General features: G+C 35.7%; 2 protein-coding genes and 1 long non-coding RNA gene across 7 annotated transcripts in view; 1 reads left to right on the top strand and 2 right to left on the bottom strand.

Moving 5' to 3' along the window:
* Window positions 1-103: 103 nt before the first annotated feature.
* Window positions 104-1950, bottom strand: LOC126703028 (3-oxo-Delta(4,5)-steroid 5-beta-reductase-like). Its single transcript, XM_050401928.1, has 2 exons — window positions 882-1950; window positions 104-688 (listed from the first exon to the last, which is right to left on the bottom strand). The coding sequence occupies exons 1-2, from the start codon at window positions 1555-1557 to the stop codon at window positions 231-233; spliced, it is 1134 nt and encodes a 377-aa protein (XP_050257885.1). The 5' UTR covers window positions 1558-1950; the 3' UTR covers window positions 104-230.
* On the bottom strand, window positions 104-26518 carry LOC126703027 (3-oxo-Delta(4,5)-steroid 5-beta-reductase-like). Of its 2 annotated transcripts, XM_050401926.1 has the most exons (3): window positions 25579-26504; window positions 24841-25393; window positions 104-135 (listed from the first exon to the last, which is right to left on the bottom strand). In XM_050401926.1, the coding sequence occupies exons 1-2, from the start codon at window positions 26252-26254 to the stop codon at window positions 24936-24938; spliced, it is 1134 nt and encodes a 377-aa protein (XP_050257883.1). In that variant the 5' UTR covers window positions 26255-26504; the 3' UTR covers window positions 104-135; window positions 24841-24935. The 2 variants fall into 2 exon arrangements, with proteins under 2 accessions (XP_050257883.1, XP_050257884.1); XM_050401927.1 differs by lacking the exons at window positions 104-135; window positions 24841-25393 and adding an exon at window positions 14641-15185 and having other exon boundaries at window positions 25579-26518.
* Window positions 19847-27259, top strand: part of LOC126703030 (uncharacterized) — a 19219-nt gene continuing 11806 nt past the window's right edge. Inside the window, exons 1-5 of one of the 4 annotated variants that reach the window (XR_007647919.1) lie at window positions 19847-19962; window positions 21192-21315; window positions 21912-21970; window positions 22320-22374; window positions 24187-25732. This is a non-coding gene — a long non-coding RNA (uncharacterized LOC126703030). The other 3 variants (XR_007647920.1, XR_007647917.1, XR_007647918.1) reach the window with 3 other exon arrangements.

Here is a 27259-nt window from a genome sequence, read left to right as displayed (position 1 = left end):
AAGTTCTTCACAGACACTGGAAGCAACAAAGTATCCTGATCCCGTTGTAACTATATGAAAAAAAAAAAAGAAAAAAGCTAGCTTTATTTTATTCAGCAAAAAATAAAAAACAGATAACTATGTATTTCATTTCACCTCTGAATAATACAACAATAGTAGAATCTTACACCAAGTGAAACTTCAATCTAAGAAATTATTTTATTAAATTCTTTGCAATCATGATTTCGTAACTAGGGTATTATTTTCATGTCTCTTAATCGCCCCACCCACAGGCCAATACTCTTCAATGTATTGGCATACCCAAAAAACCCAAACTCACGACTCTTGTTCATGCTACAAACATGTGGAAAATCAAAGTGCAAAGCTGCATCGAATGCCTCTGGACAAACAATTTCCTCCATGTTGGTCTTATAGAGCCCATACTTTTCAACGATCTCATCCCACACCCTTCCCTTCTTCTTCATCATCCCAACCCAATCAAACTTTTCATTCTCATCAAATGGCACAAACTCAACATCAAAGACCTCACAACACACCGTCCATAAGCTCTTCCACGTATAAACATCACCATTGGTGCAATTAAAGGCTTGGTTCTTGGCTCTTTCCGTTACCGCAGCCCAAATTTGTTGCTCCGCTAACACACGTGCATCTGACATGTCGCAGAAATTCTCCCATGTGTATTTTGTACCTGTTAGAATTATTGTTAAGTGATTAAACTCATCATTTCTTATTACCACAAATTTATCATGTTATTAAAGCAAAAAGTCATGAGTTTGATCTCTATTTATACTCTGCATCTCATTTAAATTGTTAACAATCTTATATGCTTATGTGCTGTACTCTATTTATTAAGGGGGAGTATTAGAATTATAATTAAATACCTGGATACCGAAAGGGCAGGCCTTGGTATTTACAGATAGTAGCATACACGCATAGAGTCAGCAATGCATTGTAGAAGCTCCTTGAGGATGCACCAACTATTATAGAAGAACGGTGCACAGAATATGAGAATGATGGTGAGTATGAAGCCAAAAGGTCTTCTAAGGCATAATAGAAGTTAGGGTAGGGTAGTCGAGGCATGTCCTCATGAAATGGAGGTTCATGATGCACAAGTTGGGTTCCAAGAACTGGATCAAAGATCGGACCCATGTAATGTTTGGTTCCGGTTTGCAATGTTATATGGCATAGCCGTGAAGGTGTGGCTGATTTGAGAGCTTTAATAACATTTTCAAGCATGGTAGAGTTGGCAGCTACGTTAGATTCTTCATTTTCACGTACTTGGATTGCTACCCAAAAGACATGGGTAATTTCATGGGCTATTGGGGCGAGATGTTTGAGTGTGTCATCAAAGTTTAAGGCATCAAAAGTTATGTAATGGTCAAGGGTGGAGGAAGGGAACCATGTCGGGTTGGGGCGGCGAGCTGAGCCGTAGACTTTCCATGGACCACCAAGGGCCGTTGGACTCTTTAAAGCTTCAGCCAAGCTCAACCCTGCCATGCCTGTCACTCCCACAACCAGTGCTACTGGTGTGTTAGTGTTAGGGACCTCTTGCTCCATGAGAGAGAGAGAGTTTGATCTATTGGATTGAGTATAAGATATGAGTGGTGGAAGGCGTTGTTGTTGTTATATGGTGTTTGGTGGTGTCAAAAGTCAAAGAGAAATTTCATATGGTTGCTATCTGAATTGGCTTTAGTAATCAGAGAGATTTTTATAACCTGATCTAAAAATGATAGAAAAATGAAATGAGCCTAGTAAGTGAATGATGTACAAAGACGGATTTATATATCATGTGACCATGCACAATTCTGATAAATGTGATAACAAATGAAATGAGCTTAGAAAGTAATGACGTACAAAGATGGATTTATATACCATGAGAGCGCACAAAACTTACTTGACCAATGTGAATGTGACTTATGATCTCAATGTGACTTATGAGAGATCGACAAAAAGTAATAAGCCACACAAATTAGCAAGGTGTGAAATTGAACTTGCATAACCAAGTCGGCAAGTTGGTTTGGTTTGGAGATTTGAACGAGTGAAAGGAGTTGCTATATATTGACCGGCATTGGTGGGACCTCTCACTGCTAAGTAAGAGCAATGTTAGGTAGACCCTTATATCATTTTCATAGACTTTAGTTTTATCTCTAAATTTGAACGTGTAATTTTAGAAATAATATATGATTACATTCCAATATTCATGTAAGAATAGGATGCGCTGTAATATTCACTGTAGGGACACGATTCTCAAACGGCCCAACAATGACGTTGGGCTCGCGCGTGATGGATCCCTCACAATAAAATTTGTAGAGAGTGGACTTGAAAGGCTAGCGTTGGGTCACGGGGCGTTAGTATAGGCCGGACCTTAGATAAACCTAGACTAGAAAAGGCTTTAGTCCGGATATCCAAACCCAGTAACTTTATAAATTGAGGGATTGGACTCCTCGGATCATGTCCGAGAAGCATTAGTGTTTTTCTCCGGTTACCCGTCGATGGGTTTTCCATGGTGGAGCGCATATATTATCCGGGCATTCTCATTCCTGGAGTTTTTCCCCAGGAAGCCAGATGGGTGCCTCCACTAATTAGTTTACCTTTCCTTTTATACTAGCCTACGTTTGTTGTCCCTCGTCCACGTGTAGGGTCAATTTTTCCAGGACTGATATTTGTCCCGTCAATCTAATCCCCGAATTGCTGGGGATTGTTAATAAAGCCTAAAAATCAGGTTCTGTTAGGTGCAATGTCATATCAATGAAGGGTATTAAGGACTATTCCCCCGAGATATTTTCTGATCTTTTAGGTTTGCTTGTATGCCCCTTTTCATCAATGAGACTTTGGGTCTGCTGAGGACTAAGCTGTCCTCGGCTATATCTTCGGGCCACTTTGGGCCTACTATTTTTGAGCCTGGGCCCTGGCCTCCTTCAGTTTGGGGCCTGCGGATTCCCTATAAGCGAGCGGGCCGAGCCCACAAACTATCAGTCCCCACATTAGCCCCTCAAAACCCTGCTGTCCAACGTCTTGGTTGGAAAGATGGGTTTTGGTAATATCAAGCCTTTATTGCGGTTCATTCAATTCAGCCCTTGATCAACGTTTGCGACTCTTCACTTCCCCGAGGAATGCGCCGGTCTACAAGACGTTTCCCTCAATTTGCGCACATTGCCATTATGCCGTTTGGTTATCTGAAGCGTGCCTTTAATATTTTCCCATTTACGAAACCTCCCCGATCTAACGGTTACCGATGGCGTGGGAGAACGAAACGGCGCGTTCTTCTTTATAGATTTCCTTGGGGATCTGATCGTGGTATATATCCTTTTCTTCGTTCCCTATATAAAGAGAGAAGACAAAAGACGATTCTCTCATATCTGAATCCCTCAGGCCCTTCTCAGAATTCACTTCCTCCATCCGGTTATTCCCTATCCCATAATACATCCACCATAGTAGTCGGCCATGAATAAACCCTTCCTCTCCCAGAAACGCCATGTCCTAACAAAACTTGAGATGGCTCGATCGGGGCAGGGATGGCGGAGACTCAAGATTTGCCTCCCCATTCTTTTAGCCAAAATCCGAAGCAGGGACTCGTCACATCTCACTTCCGGTGTGACTGAGTCGAAAACCTCCCTTGTCATCTCCATCCGCTCTCTCATGAGCATACCTAATATGGCTCCAGTGTGCTAAGAGTTAGGATTGAGGCAGGGACTAAATGCCCTGGCTTCTTCCTCTCTTTGTTCACTGGCGCCATCCTTTGATTCCCCTTCTCCCTCTTTTGCTCCTTTTTATTTTCTTCATCTCTTCCCCCTTCTTCTCCTCCTTCTTGCTCATGTCCTCCATCTTCTTTTCCCTTTGCTCTCCTCAGCGACAAGAGCTTGCTGAAGTGCTTCCATGTGTTCCAATTCTTCTTCCTTCTCCTTCTCCTTTTCTATATAAGGCCCTTCTTCTGATATGAGCAGTACTGAGGCAGAGATTTCAGAGAGACTTTGAAGGCGAGTTTAAAGGACACTTGACGGTTTACTTATCTGTATTACGGATGTTATTACTGTTTCGGCAGTTCATTTTTTGTATAGGCTTGTTTAAGCCATTCCTTGTACGTTGTAATAATTTTTTATATTAATAAAAGTTACTGTTATTCTATTTCGCATGTTCTGTTTATATGTTTTAATAAATTTGCAAGCTCTGCTCGGCACAGTAGTATAGCATTTGAACCAATGACAACTAAGGCCAAAATACTCGTTAATAAAAAGACGCCATAATAACTTTAACAAAATTATTATTCGACATAACAATCCGACCAGTGAGGAACGAGACTTACCTTAAAATTAGTCGAGATGGGGACTAAGGGTTCGATAAGGTGTAAGAAGTAGTTATCCGAGAACATATCATCCGTAAAACGAACAGTTTCCGTAGGCTATTGAATAGGGGGTCATTTTGCCATCTTAACATACTGGCCTTAACATTTCACAATATTTGAGCCGAGAAACTTCTCCATCCGAGTAGTTGGTTTCCCAAGAGTCCTGAGTCCGAGGACTTCGCACAGCCTGGGTTTTGTTTAGGGCTTATACTTTTTCTTTTAGGTGCTGGGTTTCCCCATAGGCTTGAGTCCGAGGACCATGCAAGTCCTAGTTTCTGTCCAAGACTTATAAGATATCCTTTTTTTTTTATGTTCCTGGTTTCCCTCTAGGCTTGAGTCCGAGAACCATGCAAGTCCTAGTTTCTGTCCAAGACTTATAAGATATCCTTTTTTTTTTTTTTTATGTTCCTGGTTTCCCTCTAGGCCTGAGTCCGAGGACCATGCAAGTCCTAGGTTCTGTCCAAGACTTATAAGATATCCTTTTTTTTTTTTATGTTCCTGGTTTCCCTCTAGGCTTAAGTCCGAGGACCATGCAAGTCCTAGGTTCTGTCCAAGACTTATAAGATATCTTTTTTGTACTTGGTTTCCCCATAGGCTTGGGTCCGAGGACCATGCAAGTCCTAGGTTCTGTCCAAGACCTATAAGATATCTTTTTTGTACTTGGTTTCCCCATAGGCTTGGGTCCGAGGACGATGCAAGTCCTAGGTTCTGTCCAAGACTCTTTGAGTTCAGATTCTCCCTTTCATCAGGCATTTCCCAAGGCGCCGAGCAGGGGTTGTCCTCGGCAACGGCCATTTCTCGGCGTGGGCCACAGCACCTGGGCCTTCACGCAAAGCGGGCCTGGGCCGCGAATTCAATTTCCCCACAAATTAAGAGATATTTCTGCATCCTCTGGCCACGCAGTACTCTCTGACGTCCCAATGATCGAGGTGCGCCTTTACGAGACTTCTTTAATCTTGTGGTTGCAGTTGGCGTTGGAAGTTGAGCCAGAACCATTTTGTCTGTAGCGTTCCTTGGGACGCTGCGTGAGTTGACTGCCACCACCTTGTCTTTTCAAATAAATAGGAGGGAGAGAGAGTTGCTTTATATACGCACCAGTCCTTCAGTTTTCTCCCATATCATAAATCCCATATCTGGTGCTATCCTCCCTTAGCACAGCATGTTTAAGGCGAGGGTTGGGAAGAAAGAACCCTCTCCGCCGCAGAAGTACCGTGTCCTCATGAGACTCCAAATGGTAAGGTATGGGCACAGGAAGCATAAGTTCAGGAGGATACTCCATTTCGACCGAGGGGGAAGGGTGTCTCTCCCTCTTTTAGTCAAAATCCGAAGCAGGTTCTGTTCATGCCAGAATTTTGGTATGTCAGAAGAAAGATTTTCCGCCATCAGCGCCTCTGCTTTGCAGCAAGCGAATATTTAGAGAAAGCCCCTCAACTTCCCACTCCCTGCACCTTTCCTTCAGCGGTGTCAGGCCCAAGTTGGGTCTCTTTTGCTGTTTGAGTTGTGGGCATGCGAAAGCATTGAGGAAGAACAAGATCTTGGAGCTGTAGCCAACCTCTCCTCTAATCTACTTCCTCAGCTTTATTTTATTCTCTTGTATCTTCCTTTCTTTTTGGTTATGTAGTGAGCTTTGGCACAAACTGATTCCAGTTTTTTCATTGTACACTGTACTATTTCTTTGTTTTAATAAAAATGGAACCTTCTTTACTTGTTTTGAATACTGTTCCTTTGACAACGCTACTTCGTGAATGGGTGTGCCTTATGTGTGTGTTTCTTCAAGAATATTTAAGGCAAAATAGCTTGAAACATAATCTAACTAACTCCAATTTACCAATACTACCAGGCATTATATCGATAATTCATAGTAAATCAAACTTAGGAAACTAACCAGGATAACATTTGAATACTCTGTGATAAGCGCGTGAATACTATCCGAGGCTGATAATCTCCAAATAATCCATCCGAGCAGTCGACTAGGAAGCAGGGAACTCCGATTGTGCTTCTGTGTACTTGGTTTCCCCATAGGCTTGGGTCCGAGGACCATGCAAGGCCTTGGTTCTGTCCAAAACTTGTAAGAGTTCTTTTTTGTACTTGGTTTCCCCATAGGCTTGGGTCCGAGGACCATGCAAGGCCTTGGTTCTGTCCAAAACTTGTAAGATTTCTTGTTTGTACTTGGTTTCCCCATAGGCTTGGGTCCGAGGACCATACAAGGCCTTGGTTCTGTCCAAAACTTGTAAGATTTCTTGTTTGTACTTGGTTTCCCCATAGGCTTGGGTCCGAGGACCATACAAGGCCTTGGTTCTGTCCAAAACTTGTAAGATTTCTTGTTTGTACTTGGTTTCCCCATAGGCTTGGGTCCGAGGACCATATAAGGCCTTGGTTCTGTCCAAAACTTGTAAGATTTTTTTTTTGTACTTGGTTTCCCCATAGGCTTGGGTCCGAGGACCATGCAAGGCCTTGGTTCTGTCCAAAACTTGTAAGATTTCTTTTTTGTACTTGGTTTCCCCATAGGCTTGGGTCCGAGGACCATGCAAGGCCTTGGTTCTGTCCAAAAGTTATAAGATTTCTTGTTTGTACTTGGTTTCCCCATAGGCTTGGGTCCGAGGACCATACAAGGCCTTGGTTCTGTCCAAAACTTGTAAGATTTCTTGTTTGTACTTGGTTTCCCCATAGGCTTGGGTCCGAGGACCATACAAGGCCTTGGTTCTGTCCAAAACTTGTAAGATTTCTTGTTTGTACTTGGTTTCCCCATAGGCTTGGGTCCGAGGACCATACAAGGCCTTGGTTCTGTCCAAAACTTGTAAGATTTCTTTTTTGTACTTGGTTTCCCCATAGGCTTGGGTCCGAGGACCATGCAAGGCCTTGGTTCTGTCCAAAACTTGTAAGATTTCTTGTTTGTACTTGGTTTCCCCATAGGCTTGGGTCCGAGGACCATACAAGGCCTTGGTTCTGTCCAAAACTTGTAAGATTTCTTGTTTGTACTTGGTTTCCCCATAGGCTTGGGTCTGAGGACCATACAAGGCCTTGGTTCTGTCCAAAACTTGTAAGATTTCTTTTTTAGTGGTTTTTTCTCTATACTTATTTATTTTTCGAAGGTTAGCCCCTAGGACAGGGAGGGGAGAGTTGGCTTGGGGCTGGAAGCCCCTAGAGCCTACCGCGCCGTTAGCAGTGCAAGGCGTAGCCCCTAGCAGAAGCTTATGGCGGAGCAACAGCTGCGCGTCGCCGGAGATTGGAAAAACTCGTGAATCTCTGCTTGCTAGAGAGCTGACTCATGCGCCACCCGTGCCAACACGCAAGCCTTCCCACAGACGGCGCCAATTGTAGGGACACGATTCTCAAACGGCCCAACAATGACGTTGGGCTCGCGCGTGATGGATCCCTCACAATAAAATTTGTAGAGAGTGGGCTTGAAAGGCTAGCGTTGGGTCACGGGGCGTTAGTATAGGCCGGACCTTAGATAAACCTAGACTAGAAAAGGCGTTAGTCCGGATATCCAAACCCAGTAACTTTATAAATTGAGGGATTGGACTCCTCGGATCATGTCCGAGGAGCATTAGTGTTTTTCTCCGGTTACCCGTCGATGGGTTTTCCATGGTGGAGCGCATATATTATCCGGGCATTCTCATTCCTGGAGTTTTTCCCCAGGAAGCCAGATGGGTGCCTCCACTAATTAGTTTACCTTTCCTTTTATACTAGCCTACGTTTGTTGTCCCTCGTCCACGTGTAGGGTCAATTTTTCCAGGACTGATATTTGTCCCGTCAATCTAATCCCCGAATTGTTGGGGATTGTTAATAAAGCCTAAAAATCAGGTTCTGTTAGGTGCAATGTCATATCAATGAAGGGTATTAAGGACTATTCCCCCGAGATATTTTCTGATCTTTTAGGTTTGCTTGTATGCCCCTTTTCATCAATAAGACTTTGGGTCTGCCGAGGACTAAGCTGTCCTCGGCTATATCTTCGGGCCACTTTGGGCCTACTATTTTTGAGCCTGGGCCCTGGCCTCCTTCAGTTTGGGGCCTGCGGATTCCCTATAAGCGAGCGGGCCGAGCCCACAAACTATCAGTCCCCACATTCACTATTAGCTGACTAAAAGTAATCAAAATTTACATAAATTTTTACTAAAATTTATCTAAAATAGAAAGTCATTCACTCATTCTATGTAAAATTAATATAAAACCCTCGTTATAGAGTATTTTTTTATTCGTATGTTTTTATATGATCTATTGAACAAAAATAAGTGCCAAAAAGCTCTAAATCAAAACTAGTTGTACTAAAAAAAAAAAGAAGTACCCAATTTTAGGTTCTGAACATTTAATTGTGTGGGGGAGATCAACGGTTTTTGATTAATTGATATTTCAGGGTTGTAATTAAAAGGTGATTTGATTTTCTCTTAAATTAGGTTTTTTTATTATAATATATATATATAATATTCAAACTTTTTGGGAACTACTTGCCCCCCAACTAGACTTCAATTTGGATTAGTCGGGTTCCAGTTCGACCCAATTGCATTCGATTAATATTGAGTTTGGGCCATAAACTTCTTGGACCATAACGTGTTATTATTCCTATATGAACCTTACCCAGTCTTTGACACATTAGGTTAATAGCCTAGAATGAGCCATATTGTTTTCACAAAAAAAAATTTTAATACACTGATTAACCCTTTTTTCCGTATTTCTTTCAATACAAATAAAATAAAATAAAAATGAAAAAAGAACTGAATTTTATATAAATTCTTAAGTTTACGGTCTGATAAATTATAATAGTTTATAAGTTTAATAATTCCATAAAAGTGTATACATGTTATATATGAAACATGAAATAAACTTGAACACCTATAACTCATTGTGCTTTTGGATTAATTTTTTGTTTATTAAAAGTTGGCAAAATTATATTTGCACTTATAAAAAAAATTAAGGCTTCTAAAAACCTATACATAAGCAAATACGTTAAAAAAGTCAAAAGAGAAAAATTAAATCAAACTCATGATACAACTTGTAGGGACTGGGTTCGAGCGCTCCTTCTATTGGACGAAAGGCCTCAATCCCAACTAGCCCAATACAATAAATTTTTAGAAAATGAGTTTAAGAACTAGGTCTTAGTTCGAACCACAATCACTAGACACGGTTAGGTGTGGGCTGAGTAACAAGGAAATGGGTTAAAGTATGGAATTTTGTCCTCGGGTGTTTCGTCCGAGGAACTTAGTATTCTTCTTCTTCTTCTTTCAATATTAGGTTACAGGGGTTTTCAAGATCATGCAAACTGCCACAACTTTCTCCTTTTTCTCTCCTCCTACTCTTTTTTCGCGATCCCCCATTCTTGGAGGGTCTCCCACATTATATACTTCTTTCCAGTCGATCTTGGCCCTCCACCTATTGATCATGCAGGTCACTACTCGAGTGCTCATCCCATCAGCCACCTTCCCAAATCCTCTGTGAGTTGCGGCAACCAAGGCCGCACTATTCAGGGGTTATTTCCTCATTAATGCGGCCAGAATGTTAGTTTGGTGCATTTAATGCGAAGGTGACAGTTTCTCCTTGGATTGCTCCTGCACCATATGCCTATGGGTATCCTAATGTACTTATCCTTCCCCTAGGGGCGCTCTGGGAGACTGCCTTTGCCGGTGTGCTGTTCTCTCCTCTTGGGATTTGGGATGCCGAGAGTAGGATCGTCTTCGGCAACGTTTCTAGGCTATTTGGGCTTTCTTTGTCTGTCCTCGGCCATTTCTCCCTCCTCGGCACGGGCTTTGGGCCCAGTACAAAGTGGACCGGGGTTGTCAAGTTCTTTGGCCCCACACAACTTTAGGAATAAAATATAACAGGTTAAGTAAAGTAAAAAGTAATTAATTATGAAGAAAATCTATAATGAAATTACAAAAAAAAAATATATATATATATATATATATATATTTAATATTAGATTTGACATTGAAAACATTTATATTTGAAAATTGGTTGTCAAGTTGGTGAGTAATGCATTAATATTTTTTAATAAAATACTATTAGTATTTTAATCTATAATATACAAAGTTGAATATAATTTTTTTTTAAGAAACAAATACACACAAGGAAGAGGAAAATAGGTTTTAATACAAAGGCACACAACAACTCCATTTAAAAACTATGATAATTTTTAAGGGAGGGTTGGCAAGTTATACTACACACAACGCACTATTTTATGCAATGTGAGACAATTATCATTTTTTAAAATTTTTTATTATAGAAACAAACACACACAAGTTTAATATAACTTTAAGTATACAAACATACATTAAAAATAAGTTAAAATTTTATAATAAAGACTTTATGAATGGGTTACTCAAAACCAAATACTGGCAAAAACTTTTTAGACAAAAATAGAGTGCAATAACTGTTATTTATATTTTATTTTTTACGTTCGAATTTGGTCAGGTAATGTGTTGGGGATCTAGTATTTATACGTCTGCCTCCAACCCTGAACATAGTTTTGTCACTTTGGCTAAAAGTTATACTAAGTAACAATAGTGTTACGTAGTAGACCATTATATCAGAATAGTGTTGAGAAAAATTTTCTATAACATTGAATAAATTTTAGCAAGCACAGAGGAAATATAACCACATAAGAACACAAAGATTTACGTGGAAACCCTTTCTTCTTGAATGGAAAAACCACGGGACAAATTCCGAATAATTTCACTATATTAAATAGAGATTACAACACTTAGAGATTACAACTTGAATAATTTCACCGTATATTTCTCACAATTTTCTCTTATTCTCTCTATTTATCTCTTCTCTTTTGCTTACTCACTCACTCACACAGTTCTACCAAAATGCATTTAATCCTCGGTCTCACTTGCTGGGACTTCTCTTTTCTCTGGGACTTCACTTCTTCTCTCTGCCCCAAATGGCCAAATGGCCTTTCCAAAAAAAAAAAAAAAAAAAACTCTCTTTTTCTTTTCACTCATTTCCCTTTCTCACCGTATATTTCTCACAATTTTCTCTTATTCTCTCTATTTTTCTCTTCTCTTTTGCTTGCTCACTCACTCACACAGTTCTGCCAGACTGCACTTAATCCTCGGTCTCACTTGCTGGGACTTCATTTTTCTCTGGGACTTCACTTCTTCTCTCTGCCCCAAATGGCCGAATGGCCTTTCCCTTTTATTTCTTTCACCTTTTCTTCTTTTCTTCCTTCCACACTCTTCCCATCAAATCACAATAAATGCAAACCACTTACTTTGACTTTACTTCAAACAAAATCTTTTTCTTCCGCTCCTTAGAGCATCAACATTGGACAATGCTAATGCCAAATATTAGGAGAATTTGGCATTTTAAGCCTTAAAGGGTTCTGCATCAGGGAATGTTAAACGCAGGTATTGCAAATTTTTTTGCAATATAAAAAAAAAAAAATATATATATATATATATATTTTAATCAACTTTCCCCGACATTTCTCTCTCCTCTCTCATAATTTATGTTCTCTTCTCTCTCTTCCTTCTCTCTTTCTCATCTACTCTCTCCTCTTTTCAAACCCAAACATCATCCACCTCCCAACATCTCACAGTGGTTCATTTTTTCTGGTGGGTTGCAATACGGCGGGTTTTGTGGTTGTTTTTTTTTTTTTTTTTTTTTTTTTGGCTGTGACTGGTGCTTAAAGGAAGTGGTGGGTATGGCTAAGGTGAGTTGTGGGTCACGGAGATCAGAGATCGGAGTGAGCTGAAGTGGGTTGTGGGTATGGCTGAAGTGGGTCACGGAGTGGGTTACGACATGGGTCGCGGAGATCGGAGATCGGAGTGGGCTGAAGTGGGTTGTGGGTATGGCTAAAGTGGGTCACGGTGTGGGTCACGGAGATCGGAGATTGGAGATCAGAGTGGGCTGAAGTGGGTTGTGGGTATGGCTGAAATGGGTCACGGCATAGGTCACGGAGATCAGAGATCGGAGTGGGTTGTGGTATGGCTGAAGTGGGTCACGGCGAGGTCAATGTTTCTGGGTTTCTATTGTCAGGCTGGGTTTCTGTTGGCGAGTCCTGTGTTGCTGGGTTTCTGTTGTGACGCTGGTTTTTTTTTTTTTTTTTTTTAATATGGGATTTTTGTTCCGATGGGATTTTAGAGGAACTCCTTTGTACATGTTGCCGGAATCAGTTAATCACAATGAGTACGAATCGCCGGCGGATATTTGGGCTTACTGAGTTGTGGTTGTAGAGTGAATATTTTTATATTGTTTTTATTTTACTTTATATTATTTTAATGTGTAGTATGGTAAAATAGAATTTTGGGATGCTGAAAGAATTGTAAAATGGTATGGTATAAGTAATAAAGTGGCTTTTTGAGATAATAAAATAGAATAGAATAGAATTCTCTGATGCTGGTGCTCTTAGGCCTTTGTATCTTTCTTTTCTTTTTTCTTAGCGTGTCCAACACGCCTAAGCCAACCAACCCAATAACTTATGCTGACTTTTGTACATGATGAAGAAAAGATAAGAAACATTAAAGACAAGCTCATTAAATGAGCATGTCTATTACAAGTGGGCTGAACTCATGGTGCAATGAACCCAACAAATAGTCTATAAATGATAAGAAAGGTGAAGGTTATCTATGGAATGCAAATAATAAAATAATTGAGGCCATATTATAGTCTATAAATTTCAAATCAACATCGTTATCCATTAGGTTCGTAACAGGATGAATTTAATTAAAGAATGAAAGGAAGATACGATTGAGAAAAGTAAAATTGAAAGAAAGATATGATTGAGAAAAGTAAAAGGGGCAGGTCAGATGAAGAACCAGTCCAATATGAGAAATAAAGAAAAGCACAAAGATTAGGAAGACGAAAAAGGAAGGAAAGGCTCAGAGAGAGAGAGGATTCAGCAGATCCTAGTAACCGGAAGATTCTGAAAAAATGGTGTAGTATTGTATTCCTTTAATCTTTGGCTGTGATGTCATGTGAGATAGAATGTAACGATTCCGTTCCAACTGTGTAGATATTGTCTGCTTTGGAGCTCATGCCTCTCATGATTTTGTTCTTTTTTATTGTGATGTCATGTGAGATAGGACGAGCAATTGGATGAGGGGGGTTATTTTAATTTCTGGTTTTTTATTTTATTAAAATTGTTTAATTAAGAAATAAATTATTAAATTAAATTATTAAATTATGGTCAAAATAATGTCGTTTTGAGCAAGTTAATGGCAAATATGAGTGGTGAGTTAACAGAGGATTGAATTGAAGAAGTTTGAAATTTAGAGGACTAAAATGACAGAATGCAAACAAAGAAGACTGAAATGAAAAGTGATGAAATTTAGAAGGTGAGTTTTTGCATTTTGGCCTTTAAAATATGAAAAATTTCACATTAATTGTGAATATTTGTGTAAAATAGAAAAGGTAAACAAGTATAAAAATAAAACAAAACTTAGGTACAGTACTTAAGTGTTGTTCCTTAGATTCCCTTTTTAAAATTCTGCCATGTGGATTTTTTCTCGTGGGATGAAAATGTATTTTTAAGGTAAGTAGTCATATGGCTGAATCTTAAGATGGAAACTTAAGAAACAACACCTAAGGTATTGTACCTAAATTTTATCCACAAAAATATATTTTCAACTGAACCAATATTGTAAAAAGTGCAGCTCATATAAGCAAAAAAATTTATACAGCATACATATTTTTCTAATATAATGAAGAACTAATGATGAAGAAAGTTCATTTACCAAAAGAAGAAAAGAAAAGAAAATAATATATATATATATATATATATATAGTCAAAACTTAGAGAAAATCCAATTAGATTTTAATTGGATTCTCAATTTTGTGCCATATGTCTTATTTAATTTTTAATTTTGAGCCAAGTGAATTATTGAGTGTTAAAATCAAAAGAGTCTAAATCCAATTAGATTCTAAATTGAATTTCAATTAGAGTCCAATTTTCTGCCACATGTCCATATAGGTTTTTAATTTTTGTGACAAATGAATTATTGGGTGTAAAAACCTAAGAGTTTAAAACTAATTAAATTCTAAATCATATATATATATATATATATATATATGAGAAACTATGCATTACATATATTAGAAATGTATGGTTTAAAAAAAGTTTAAGTTAATATCATGTATCATTTGAAAAGTATAATTATAATTGTATTTAATTGTACTCATACACATGCACGGAGCTACACACTAATATAAATAATGAAGAAAGTTCTTCAACGAAGCTAGAAGCAACAAAATATCCTGATTTGGTAGTGAAAAAAAAAAAAAAAAAAAGGCTAATAACTATATTTATTTCATTTCACCTTTGGATCATACACCAATAGTAGAATCTTACACCAAAGTGAAACATCAATCTAAGAAATTATTTTATTTACATTCTTTGCTACATTCCTCAAGCAATACACATCAAAGGAATCATGATTTCGTAACTAGGGTATTATTTTCATGTCTCTTAATCGCCCTACCCACATGCCAATACTCTTCAATGTATTGGCAAACCCAAAAAAACCAAACTCGCGACTCTTGTTCATGCTACAAACATGTGGAAAATCAAAATGCAGAACCGCATCGACTGCCTCTAGACAAACAATTTCCTCCATGTTGGTCTTGTAAAGCCCATACTTTTCAACGATCTCATCCCACACCCTTCCCTTCTTCTTCATCATCCCAACCCAATCAAACTTTTCATTCTCATCAAATGGCACAAACTCTACATCAAAGATCTCACAACACACCTTCCAGAAGCACTTCCACGTAAAAATATCACCATTGGTGCAATTAAAGGCTTGGTTATTAGCTCTATCCGTTATCACAGCCCAAATCTGTTGCTTCGTTAACACGCGTGCATCTGACATGTTGCAGAAATTCTCCCACGTGTATTTTGTACCTATTAGAATTATAGTTAAGTTATTAAACTCACCATCTCCTAATACCACAAATTTATCATGGTATTAAGGCAATGATTTTGATCTTTGTTTATACTCTACATCTCATTTAAGTTGTTAAAAATATCATGTGTTAGGCTCCATTTATTAAGGGGAGTAATAGAAAATTATGAATATTATTTCGGAATCCATTTCGGATTTTCTATTGAAACGAAATATTTCGGGGAACTCCTTCTTGTCCCATCCAGCACTTCTTAGAACCATCAACTAGTAGCTGTAAGGCTGCTTAATCACTGTTCAGGCGTCACTTCCATATTAATGTGGCCAGAGAGTTGGTTGGGAGTCATTTAATGTGGAAGTAGCAGCTTTTTGAAGATATTTGTTGCCCTTCTCCTTTCTTATCCCTTGTTCGACGTCTAACTCTTAGTGATGATGTAACTTCAAAGTAAGTCCATGATGATATGGCACTCATACTGACCTCGGACGCATGTTGCTGAGATGGCTTTTATCCTCGGACGCTCATTGGACTTATCTCATATTATCTCTACTCCTCTCTTCACTCCATTCTCCTTATAATCTTATCTGGACCTCCTCGGATGGTCTAACGTCCTCGGATTGGGCCATAGGCCCAGTTAGTACTGCTTTAACAGTACTTCCTGATTAACTGGCCCTCACAATAACATTATAACAATTTGACCTTGGTCAAACCTCGGTTTGACTTCAAAAATCTTAAACATTTCCTTTTTTCAATTCATTGAATGGTTGGATTTAAAAACTATGATATTTTTTTAATGAGTAAAATGAGGGATACTATGAATTTTTAATTTTGCTACATAAACCTTTATAAGCTGATATGTCACCAATGACCATTAAAAAAAAATTATCATATCTTTGAAATGATACACTAATTACATTACTTATTGCATCATTTATAAAGTTTTTTTTTTGGTTAATAAAATCAGCAGTAGCACTAACATTTTCCTTCTTTAATAGTCAATCTAAACTTGAAGCTCAGCTTAATTATAAAGTTTACGAACAGTGGTGCTCGATATTCCTAGTGAGTCAAATTTCACAGGGCTGCTAGTAAATTTTCAAAAGTCAATAAAGGCTACGGAAATGTCAAAGAGAAATTTCATATGGTTGTTATCTGAATTGGCTTTACATTCTGATCTGAAAATGATAGAAAATGATAGTAAGTAAATGCCGTACAAAGACGGATTTATACACCAAGTGAGCACGCACAACTTATTCGACCTATTTGATTGTGACTTGTTAGTAATTGACGAAAAGTAATAAGGCACACAAGTTAGCCAGTTGTGAAATTAGACCGTAAGCAAGCCAATAAGTTGGTTTAGTTTGGGGATTTGAAATGTATCATGCGGGGTTTGCTAGGACTATCGTTTGAACCACTCTTCTCTGAGTGCTAGGACAAAGACTCCTACCATCAAGCCATACCCTATGTGGTTTTCATCCCTAAACTTCTTGAATATGTAATATAGACTATTTTGATATAGCCTCCTACCTACGTAACACTACTGTCAGGGATGGCTCTACCCTTTGTTCAAGGGGTTCAAATGAACCCCCTGACTTAAAAAAATATATATATTGTATATATTTATAATATTTTTTTGTTAGTTTAATACTTTAATTTATTCTTAAAAGTATTTTTACACACCCTTACTATAAGTATTTTCATCTCTAAGAGTATGAGTAAGTGCTTGTAAACTGTAAGTGTCACTCTTTATTATAAATTTATATTATATGTGTGCAAGTGTGTCTAATATTAATTGTGTACATTACTTTTTATTATAATATTATTTGTGTGAATAATGATGTGTGTGGATAATTGTGTGTCTATAGTATAAATCTAATATAATTTTATATAATTTAATAATTAGGAAATAGAAAGGGTTTATTACTTGTGTGTGTATTGTTATCATGTTATAATAACTTTTTGTTATAAAGTCAGAAATATTCAAGAAGAAAAATGGTAAAGTTAGTGATTGCTTAAGCATTTAATTGGTAAATTAAAGTAGACGCGTAGTGTATTACTCCTATTTTATGTATAAATGAATATGGTTATATGCGTTAGTAATTAATACAGAGCCAATAAGTTAAGTTTATTCATTTAGTTTAAAATATTTTTATAAAAATAATGACAAATTAATAGATAATAAAAACTGCATAAAAATAAAAATGTTTGCCAAACTTAACAAAATAAAATGGTCATAACTACCCACATTGGAAATAAATACTCATAATAAACTATCATGTAACAATTCAAAATTTGAAAATTTGTAGAAGGAAATTGTAAAACTTTATTTATTTTGTTTTTGTCGATAACTTGATATATTCAAGTTCTCTTTTTATTAAAAAAAAATTTAATTTAAGTTTCTTAATAATCCCTTAAACAAAATTCATGGAGCAGCCACTAACTACTCTGTTACTTAGTATGACTTTTAGCCAAAGTGACAAAACTATGTTCAGGGCTGGAGGTAGACGTGTCAATAGTTATAGCACTCTATTTTAGACTAAAGAGTTTTTTCCAGTATCTGACTTATTGAGTCAATCCGTCCAAGTTGATCTAACCCAACCCATTCATAAGTCTTTATTATAAAAATTTTAACTTATTTTTAATGTATGTATGTATGCTTAAGTTATATTAAACTTTGTATATTATAGATTAAAATGCTAATAGTATTTTATTTTAAGTATTTTTACCTTCCAATATTTTTCTGTTGGATGCATTATTCATCAACTTTGACAAACAATTTTCAAATATAACTGTTTTTAATGTCAAATCTAACATTAAATTTTTGTTGTTGTTGTAATTTCATTATTGATTTTCTTCATAATTAATTACTTTTTACTTTATCTAACATGTTATATTCTATTCCTAAAGTTGTATATATTGCATGAATTTGGTTTGATTTTTTTTTCCTTTGACTTTTTAACGTGTTTGCTTATGTATAGGGTTTTAAAAGCCTTAATATTTTTATTAAGTACAAATATAATTTTGCCAACTTTCAAAAAAAAAAAAAAAAAATCCAAAAGCGCAATAAGTTATAAGCAGGGGCGGAGGGAAGGGGGGGCGAGGGGGGGCAGGTGCCCCCTCTGAACTTTGAATTTTTTTTACTAATAATATTATAAGGACCTAAAATGCCTTATTTGTCCCCTTGACACAAAAGACAAAAAAAAAAAAAAAAAATTATCAATTCACCGTACCTTTGCTCAGGGGACTTCTCCTCCTACTACCATTCTAATATATAATAAAACCAATGGGTCCCACTTAGTAATGATTAAAAAAAAAATATCTCAACATTGAATAGGATAGGAGTTTAAACACATTACACAGTAGCTTGATAGACTTCAAAAAAAAAAAAAACATACAACTATAATATAAAACCATGGGTCTTACTTGGTAGTGATTAAAAAAAAAAATAAGATGTTTCATATCCATTAGTGACTTTGACAATGATCTTACTAGTTACAATAGCTATTGTTGAAAGAGCTTTTTCGGCAATGAACATAATTAAAAATCGATTACGCAATTGAATAGGAGATCAGTGGATGAATGATTATTTAGTCACATATATTGAGAAAGATATATTCAAGACTATTGAGTGTGAAGAAATCATGTAGCGGTTTCAGAATATGAAAAATCGTCGAAGGCGATTGAGTAAAATAAGCTAGGTGTAAAAAAATAAATTAAAGTTTACATTTTATGTTAAATTTTGTATGACAATTACATTATCATATAGTAGTTCATTTATTTTGTTATTAATATTGATTAATTTTTTTAGATTAATTTTTTACTTTCAATCTTGTCTTTTAATTTTGCCCCTCCTGACCTAAATTCCTGGCTCCGCCACTGGTTATAAGTGTTTAAGTTTATTTCATATTTCATATATAACATGTATAAATTTTTATGAAATTATTATACTTATGAACTAGTATTAATTTTCTGACTATGCCCTTAATAATTTATATACTATTCAATTCTTTTTTTCAGTTCTTTTTTTTTTTTTTTTTTTGTATTGAAAGAAATACGAAAAAAGTAGTTATTCAAAATATTAAAAAAAAATTTATGTGAAAACAACATGGCAGATTCTAGGTTAACCTATTTTGTCAAAGACTAGGTAAGGTTTCATATAGAAATAACAATCCATAAGTTTATGGCCCATACCCAATCTCACTTGAATCAAATTAGGTCTAACTTGAACTCAATTAACCCAACTTGAGGTCTAGTTGCGGGGCAAGTAGTCCTCCAAAAGTTTGAATATATCTTTTTAATATACGAAAAACCCTAATTTAAAAGAAAATCAAATCTCCTTTTAATTACAATCCTAAAATTACTATTAATCAAAAACCTATGATCTCCCCAAGCAATTAAATGTTCAGAACCTAAAATTGGGTACCTATAATAGCCTTCTATTTGGTATGAAAACGTGCTCAGATAATCAAAAGTACAAATTTAATATAATAAATCTCATAAATATGGACTTTTTTTTCTTCGAGAACACCTTAACGTGGCTATAATTTGACAAAATTTAGAGTATAACTATAACCAGTTTTGATTTAGAGCATTTTGGCATATTTTTTGTTCAAGTGTAAAAATAGTAAATGTAAACAAGCACAGTATAAAAAGATATTTTCAACTAAACCAATATCGTATAAAGAGAAGCTCATATAAGCAAAATTCTATATAGTACACATACTTTTCTAATATTGAAGAAAGTTCATTTACCTGCCATCATCAGATCGCCGAAACTACCACCGGTAATTTTTTTCCCCTTTCTTATTTCTGGGTATGAAATATGACTGAGGTTTTGGGTATTTTGGTTGGGTAGGTATAGATTTAGATATTTGCTTTGATGTTTTGGGATTTTCTGTTACGGTTTGTAGATTTCAGAATAGCGTTGTTAATTTTCCTCTTTCAGATTCTCTCTCTGTTGTGTAATTTACCATTTTCTGCCATCTTCAATTCGGCCCACTTTATTACTGTATGCATGTTCCGTTCCTAACCAACGATAGAGGAAAAAAGAAAATCCAAAAGCGCAAACCAATTTTGCCTCTTCAGAAATTGAACAGACCTCTTCTCTTTAATCAACAACCAATAGCATCTCTTACAATCTAACCCATCTTAGCTTAGAATAGAAAAAAAGAGAGAGAGGTTATTATGCATTCTAGAATAGCCGCTAAAGAGAGAGAAATCTCAGGGTCAGCGAGTTTTTTTGGTCCAGCATATAGAGAGAGAGAAATCTGAAGGACACTGCCACTGTCAGGCCAGCCTCCTGCACCATAAGACTAAAAAATTTCAATGATGGGGGTTATTCAACAATGAAATGGGCCACAATAGCTTTTATTGGTAAGCTAATATAATCTTGGATTCCTACGATATATGTTTCGTTGCTTGCTGCTGTGTCTATGGTGTTACTAAATGGGACCTGATATGAATTTTTGGGTTTCTTTGAATGCAGATGAAAATTTGCATTGTTCTATATATGTTATTTTGATATTCTATATATTTGTTTTTATTGCATTCCACATGTTCAATGAAATCCCTTTTAGACTTAATTAGTGATGATTGGATTCAATTTTTCCCGCCCTCATACCATGATAAATCTAAATGATTTATTCATTTATGAACAATGAATTTGAACTAAAAATTTCGAGGATGAAGTCTAGAAGATATCAACATGGTGGAAAAAATGAATTATGAAACAAATGTGAGGCAATTGGTAGTATTACATAGCATGTACATATTTTTTTTCATGGCTATGCAATTGATTGGGAGGCTCTTAAATACTACCCCACAGCCCCACTACCAAATACACATCTATATCCTGGAATCCATGGGCCCTAACTTTGATAATGACCCATGTAAAATTTGGATGACAAAGAAAAGAATTTGAGTGAATGGAATTATTGAAATTTAAACTTTAGCACAAAATCAGAGTAAAAGAATGCTATTAGTCTTATTTTATTGGTTCCTTCTTGATGAGAAGCAAATGTAGAAGCCACAGAAACAGTTTCATTCTTGGTCTACACCATTGAGAGATCAGCAAAATCTTAAGCAACTTGGAGTCAACAAGCCTACAGCTCTTGCTTTTATGCTCTTTGCTTTCATGTGTAAGTTTCAAGTTCTGCTTTTTTTGCTATCTAGGTTTTTTTAGTAGATTTGGTTTAGCTTTAGCTTAATTGCCTGTTTGGTTTTATTTGTATAATTGTTTAGGTATGTGTTAATGAAGATTTTTTATTTTATTTTATTCTTTATAAGTTATTGAGTTTATCAAATCTGAAAAAACACAGAGCTCAGGAAAACAAAAAGAGAAAGCTATTTATTCAAAAAAATTCTCTTAGTATTGGGTGTTCACATTTGGACCCACAATAAGTATATTAGCCAGTCAGTTGACCAAATGGCCAAATCACTAACACTAGCACTAGACTAGGTGTAGAACAGCAATCTGTGAATAGTGCTACAACATAGCAACAAAGAACCACAATGATCGACTAGCAGTATGGTTTTAGAATCAATTCCCGTCTTATGAACTAATAAATGTCTTATGGACTTGCATATTATTGCTGTCATGAATTTTTATGTTACCAAATGTGGTCTAAATTTGCTGAATTTTATGATTAGTTACAATTTTCTTATTAGCTTGCTATACTTTTTGCACAAATTCTTTCTTTTATGGATATGCTTATTTACCTATGTTGATTTCAAGGGATGGTGGCACTGACAAATTGTTACTTTCTAATTGGAAGAGTTAAGAGTTCCAATATGGTCAGTATATTTTGTTTTAGTATGTCTAATCTTTTTAGAATATTTGAAAATGAACCAAATGCTAAAATCTTAAATTGGGTTTCATGACTTAGTTTTGGGTATTTTGGTTGGGTTTTAGTTATTTGGGTTAGATTTGTATTTTGGTTTGGGTTTCTATATCAAAGCTAGAATTTTTTCCTTTCCTTCGATTTGAATATAACTAAGATTTATGACTTAGTTTTGGGTATTTTGGTTCGGTTTTAGGTTTTTGGGATAGATTTGTGTTTTGGGTTTTTGGGTTTCTATATCAAAGCTTTGTCTTTTTAGTTTATATTCTCTATTTGTCTTTCAACGTCGTGAATGATTTCAGGAATATAGCACTAACGCAGAAGATTAACCTCAAGTCGAACAGTGAACCTGTCAAGGTAAAAAAGAACCTTTGTTTGGGTTTTTTAATGCTATAGTTAATTTTTTTTTTTTTTTTTTTTTAAGAATTCCGTAAGAAACTTTTATTGAAAAAAACACATAAGCTCTTGCACCTTCAAGAAAGAATAGCAACAAAAGCCTCCAAAACAAATGTATTTACAAAAACTTAACAATACTACTAACCCATCTTACAAATTATGTGCCTAGAATTTGGTGATAATTTGTTAATCCAGTTACAGATTTTAATAAATACAAATTGATCCCTCCAATCTCGGATTGAAGCCTGATACATAATCTCTTCATGCTATAAAATAAGCTGTCGTGTATCACCTGCGATTTTTTTTTTTATACTGTTTGTTCAATAATGTGTATGTGTTTTTCTTTCTACTATGCATTTTAAATTTTATACTTATGTGGGAAAGGGTCAAAAAGAAAGAAAGAAAAATTTAGGAATAGGGAGGACATGGTATGTGTAGAGTGTCTCAGGTGAATTTGGAGAACTATGTTGAATCATTCATACACTAAGAAGTTTCTTCCTGCCTAAAATTTTATTTAAAAAAAAAAAAAAAAAAAAACTATGAAATTGATGTAGAAATAATAGTCTATCTGAAGTGAAGGAAATGTCTATAGTTAGTGAAAAGAAGGAATTTTAGCACCAATCATGTTCTCTAATGTATAAGTCTAACTAATTGATGTGTTTAAATTTGTTCAAAATGAGATTTTAGATGCAATTCCTCCAGCATGTATGTGCTTCAACTTTGGACAGATTTTGTAAAAATTTCTAAAGAACTATTTGAATTACAACTTATCAAAAAATAAAACTGCTTGAATTACAAGAATTATGTGCTTTTAATTATTAATAAAAATTTGATTGACACTATGGTGCTTATGAACATTACACACTTGAAACTTCCATGGTGGAAATTTGGTGGCTGGGATTGTAAGATGCATTCTTAGAATTTAGGACTACAAAAGATGCAAAGTGTAACTTGGAAGGGAAAAAATATGTATTTATTTATTTTTTCCAATTTTGTTTAGGTTCTTTTGTTCTTTTATGGCTTTTAGGGATTTAATTTAGATGCTGTTTGTGTATTAAAAGTTGCAATTATTAACTATGCTCGATGCATTTTTATCTATTTAAGAATAGAACATCAATCTTAGGCATCTACATTCCAATTTGGATTTCCCTAGCAGAGGTGTAAGTGATTCTGTTGCTTAGTGCTAAGTGTTAGCTATAAAAGATCTTATAATACTTTTAGGTACATCCGAATTCCTTTGAACTATCAGCTATGCTTTCTCTTATCAATTAGTTACTCTATCAAAGTCATTTAGATTCAAACCATCAAATTTAGAGAATTTAAGGTGGTTTTTTATTTTTTTTCATAAAGGTTTGATTTTGGTTTTTCCACATTTAAATTTTTCTTCTTAAAGTGTTTCTACTAATAGAAATTAAAATATTGTTTCTTTGTATCTATATGTTGGAATTTTACCTTTTAATATTATTGAATATGCTCTCCTTAGTTTTCGTGATTGTTATAGATCAATAGAAATAGTTTGAATGGATTATGAATATAGGTGCACTTCTACTATTGAAAGAATTTTTTGGAACGTGGGGCTCAAAAGGTTGTATTAGTTTCTATCTTTTCAAAGGTTGTATTAGGTCTTCATTATGCTATTTCCTCGAGTAGGACAACAATGACCTTTTACCACACCAAAGAATCCAGTTTGTTCCTATTGTGTATACCTTTGGAGTTGGCACGTTCAAGATGGACTACATTTGTGGGGGTTCATATGTGCTATAGTTTTTGCAGGTGAATGGTGATGTTTCAATTCATCCGAGTGAAATAGAGCTGGCACTTCAGTGCATCATGGACAGAATATGGCTAATCTAACTAAATTGTTTTTTGGTTAAAGAGATCTTAGACTTAATTTTCTGCTATTGGGGAATTTTGAACTTTTGGCATTGCTATTGAACCTGACTCTATATTACACAATTGTCATTTTTGTTTTTTGAAGTGATTGACATTAGCAAGCCTTTATTAAAAATATTAACTGTTGTACATCATGCTGAGTGCCTTAAATATTGTTAGAAGCTTTTGGAACTTCAGAAAAAGATGGGAACATGTTTATAGGCTTTAATATTTTCACCCAATATACGGTCAAGAGTGTAAAAAGTATACTTACAAGTAGAACAAATGATGGACGCACTGCATTACCCAAATGAATTTCAATGAATTTTATTGTATTGTTATGTTAAATTGATGGTATTTTAAATATGTTAAATGTTCCCGCACATTGTGCGGGTTAAATGTTAGTATATATAATGAAGAAAGTTCTTCACAGACACCGGAAGCAACAAAGTGCAACAAAGTATCCTGATCCCGTTGTAACTATATGAAAAAAAAAGCTAGCTTTATTTTATTCAGCAAAAAATAAAAAACAGATAACTATGTATTTCATTGCACCTCTAAATAATACAACAATAGTAGAATCTTACACCAAGTGAAACTTCAATCTAAGAAATTATTTTATTACATTCTTTGCAATCATGATTTCGTAACTAGGGTATTATTTTCATGTCTCTTAATCGTCCCACCCACATGCCAATACTCTTCAATGTATTGGCATACCCAAAAAATCCAAACTCACGACTCTTGTTCATGCTACAAACATGTTGAAAATCAAAATGCAAAGCTAAATTGCATGCCTCTGGACAAACAATTTCCTCCATGTTGGTCTTATAGAGCCCATACTTTTCAACGATCTCATCCCACACCCTTCCCTTCTTCTTCATCATCCCAACCCAATCAAACTTTTCATTCTCATCAAATGGCACAAACTCAACATCAAAGACCTCACAACACACCTTCCATAAGCTCTTCCACGTATAAACATCACCATTGGTGCAATTAAAGGCTTGGTTCTTGGCTCTTTCCGTTACCGCAGCCCAAATTTGTTGCTCCGCTAACACACGTGCATCTGACATGTCGCAGAAATTCTCCCATGTGTATTTTGTACCTGTTAGAATTTTTATTAAGTGATTAAATTCATCATTTCCTAATACCACAAATTTATCATGATATTAAATCAAAAAGTCATGAGTTTGATCTCTATTTATATTTTGCATCTCATTTAAATTGTTAAAAATCTCATGTGCTGTGCTCTATTTATTAAGGGAGAGTATTAGAATTATAATTAAATACCTGGATACCGAAAGGGCAAGCCTTGGTATTTACAGATAGTAGCATACACGCATAGAGTCAGCAATACATTGTAGAAGCTCCTTGAGGATGCACCAACTATTCTAGAAGAACGGTGCACAGAATATGAGAGTGATGGTGAGTATGAAGCCAAAAGGTCTTCTAAGGCATAATAGAAGTTAGGGTAGGGTAGTCGAGGCATGTCCTCATGAAATGGAGGTTCATGATGCACAAGTTGGGTTCCAAGAACTGGATCAAAGATCGGACCCATGTAATGTTTGGTTCCGGTTTGCAATGTTATATGACATAGCCGTGAAGTTGTGGCTGATTTGAGAACTTTAATAACATTTTCAAGCATGGTAGAGTTGGCAGCTACGTTAGATTCTTCATTTTCACGTACTTGGATTGCTACCCAAAAGACATGGGTAATTTCATGGGCTATTGGGGCGAGATGTTTGAGTGTGTCATCAAAGTTTAAGGCGTCAAAAGTTATGTAATGGTCAAGGGTGGAGGAAGGGAACCATGTCGGCTTGGGGCGGCGAGCTGAGCCGTAGACTTTCCATGGACCACCAAGGGCTGTTGGACTCTTTAGAGCTTCAGCCAAGCTCAACCCTACCATGCCTGTCACTCCCACAACCAGTGCTACTGGTGTGTTAGTGTTAGGGACCTCTTGCTCCATGAGAGAGAGAGAGAGAGGGAGAGAGAGAGTTTGATCTATTGGATTGGGTATAAGATATGAGTGGTGGAAGGCGTTGTTGTTGTTATATGGTGTTTGGTGGCGTCAAAAATCAAAGAGAAATTTCATATGGTTGCTATCTGAATTGCCTTTAGTAATCAGAGAGATTTTTATAACCTGATCTAAAAATGATAGAAAAATGAAATGAGCATAGTAAGTCGGCAAGTTGGTTTGGTTTGGAGATTTGAACAAGTGGAAGGACGAAGGAGTTGCTATATATTGACCGGCATTGGTGGGACCTCTCTCACTGCTAAGGAAGAGCAATGTTAGGTAGACCCTTATATCATTTTCATAGACTTTAGTTTTATCTCTAAATTTGAACGTGTAATTTTAGGAAATAATATATGATTACATTCCAATATTCATGTAAGAATAGGATGCGCTGTAATATTCACTATTAACTGACTAAAAGTAATCGAAATTTACATAAATTTATCTAAAATAGAAAGTCATTCACTCATTCTATGTAAAATGAATATAAAACCCTCGTTATAGAGTATTTTTTTATTCGTTCATTCTATGTAAAATTAATATAAAACCCTCGTTATAGAGCATTTTTTTATTCGTATGTTTTTATATGATTTGTTGAACAAAAAAAAGTGCCAAAATGCTCAAAATCAAAACTAGTTGTACTAAAAAAAAAAGTACCCAATTTTAGGCTCTGAACATTTAATTGTGTGGGGGAGATCAACGGTTTTTGATTAATTGATATTTCAGGGCTGTAATTAAAAGGAGATTTGATTTTCTCTTAAATTAGGTTTTTTTATTTTATATATATATATATATATATATATATATATATATATTTATATATATATAATATTCAAACTTTTTGGGAACTACTTGCCCCCCAACTAGACCTCCAAAAAAAAAAAAAAAAAAAAATCTAGACCTCAATTTGGATTAGTCGGGTTCCAGTTTGACCCAATTGCGTTCGATTAATATTGA

The sequence above is a fragment of the Quercus robur genome, chromosome 10 (genome assembly GCF_932294415.1).
Source record: "Quercus robur chromosome 10, dhQueRobu3.1, whole genome shotgun sequence".
Classification (NCBI taxonomy): Eukaryota; Viridiplantae; Streptophyta; class Magnoliopsida; order Fagales; family Fagaceae; genus Quercus; species Quercus robur.
The sequence above is the reverse complement of the archived record's forward strand: the minus strand, read 5'-3'. Positions and strand labels throughout refer to the sequence as shown.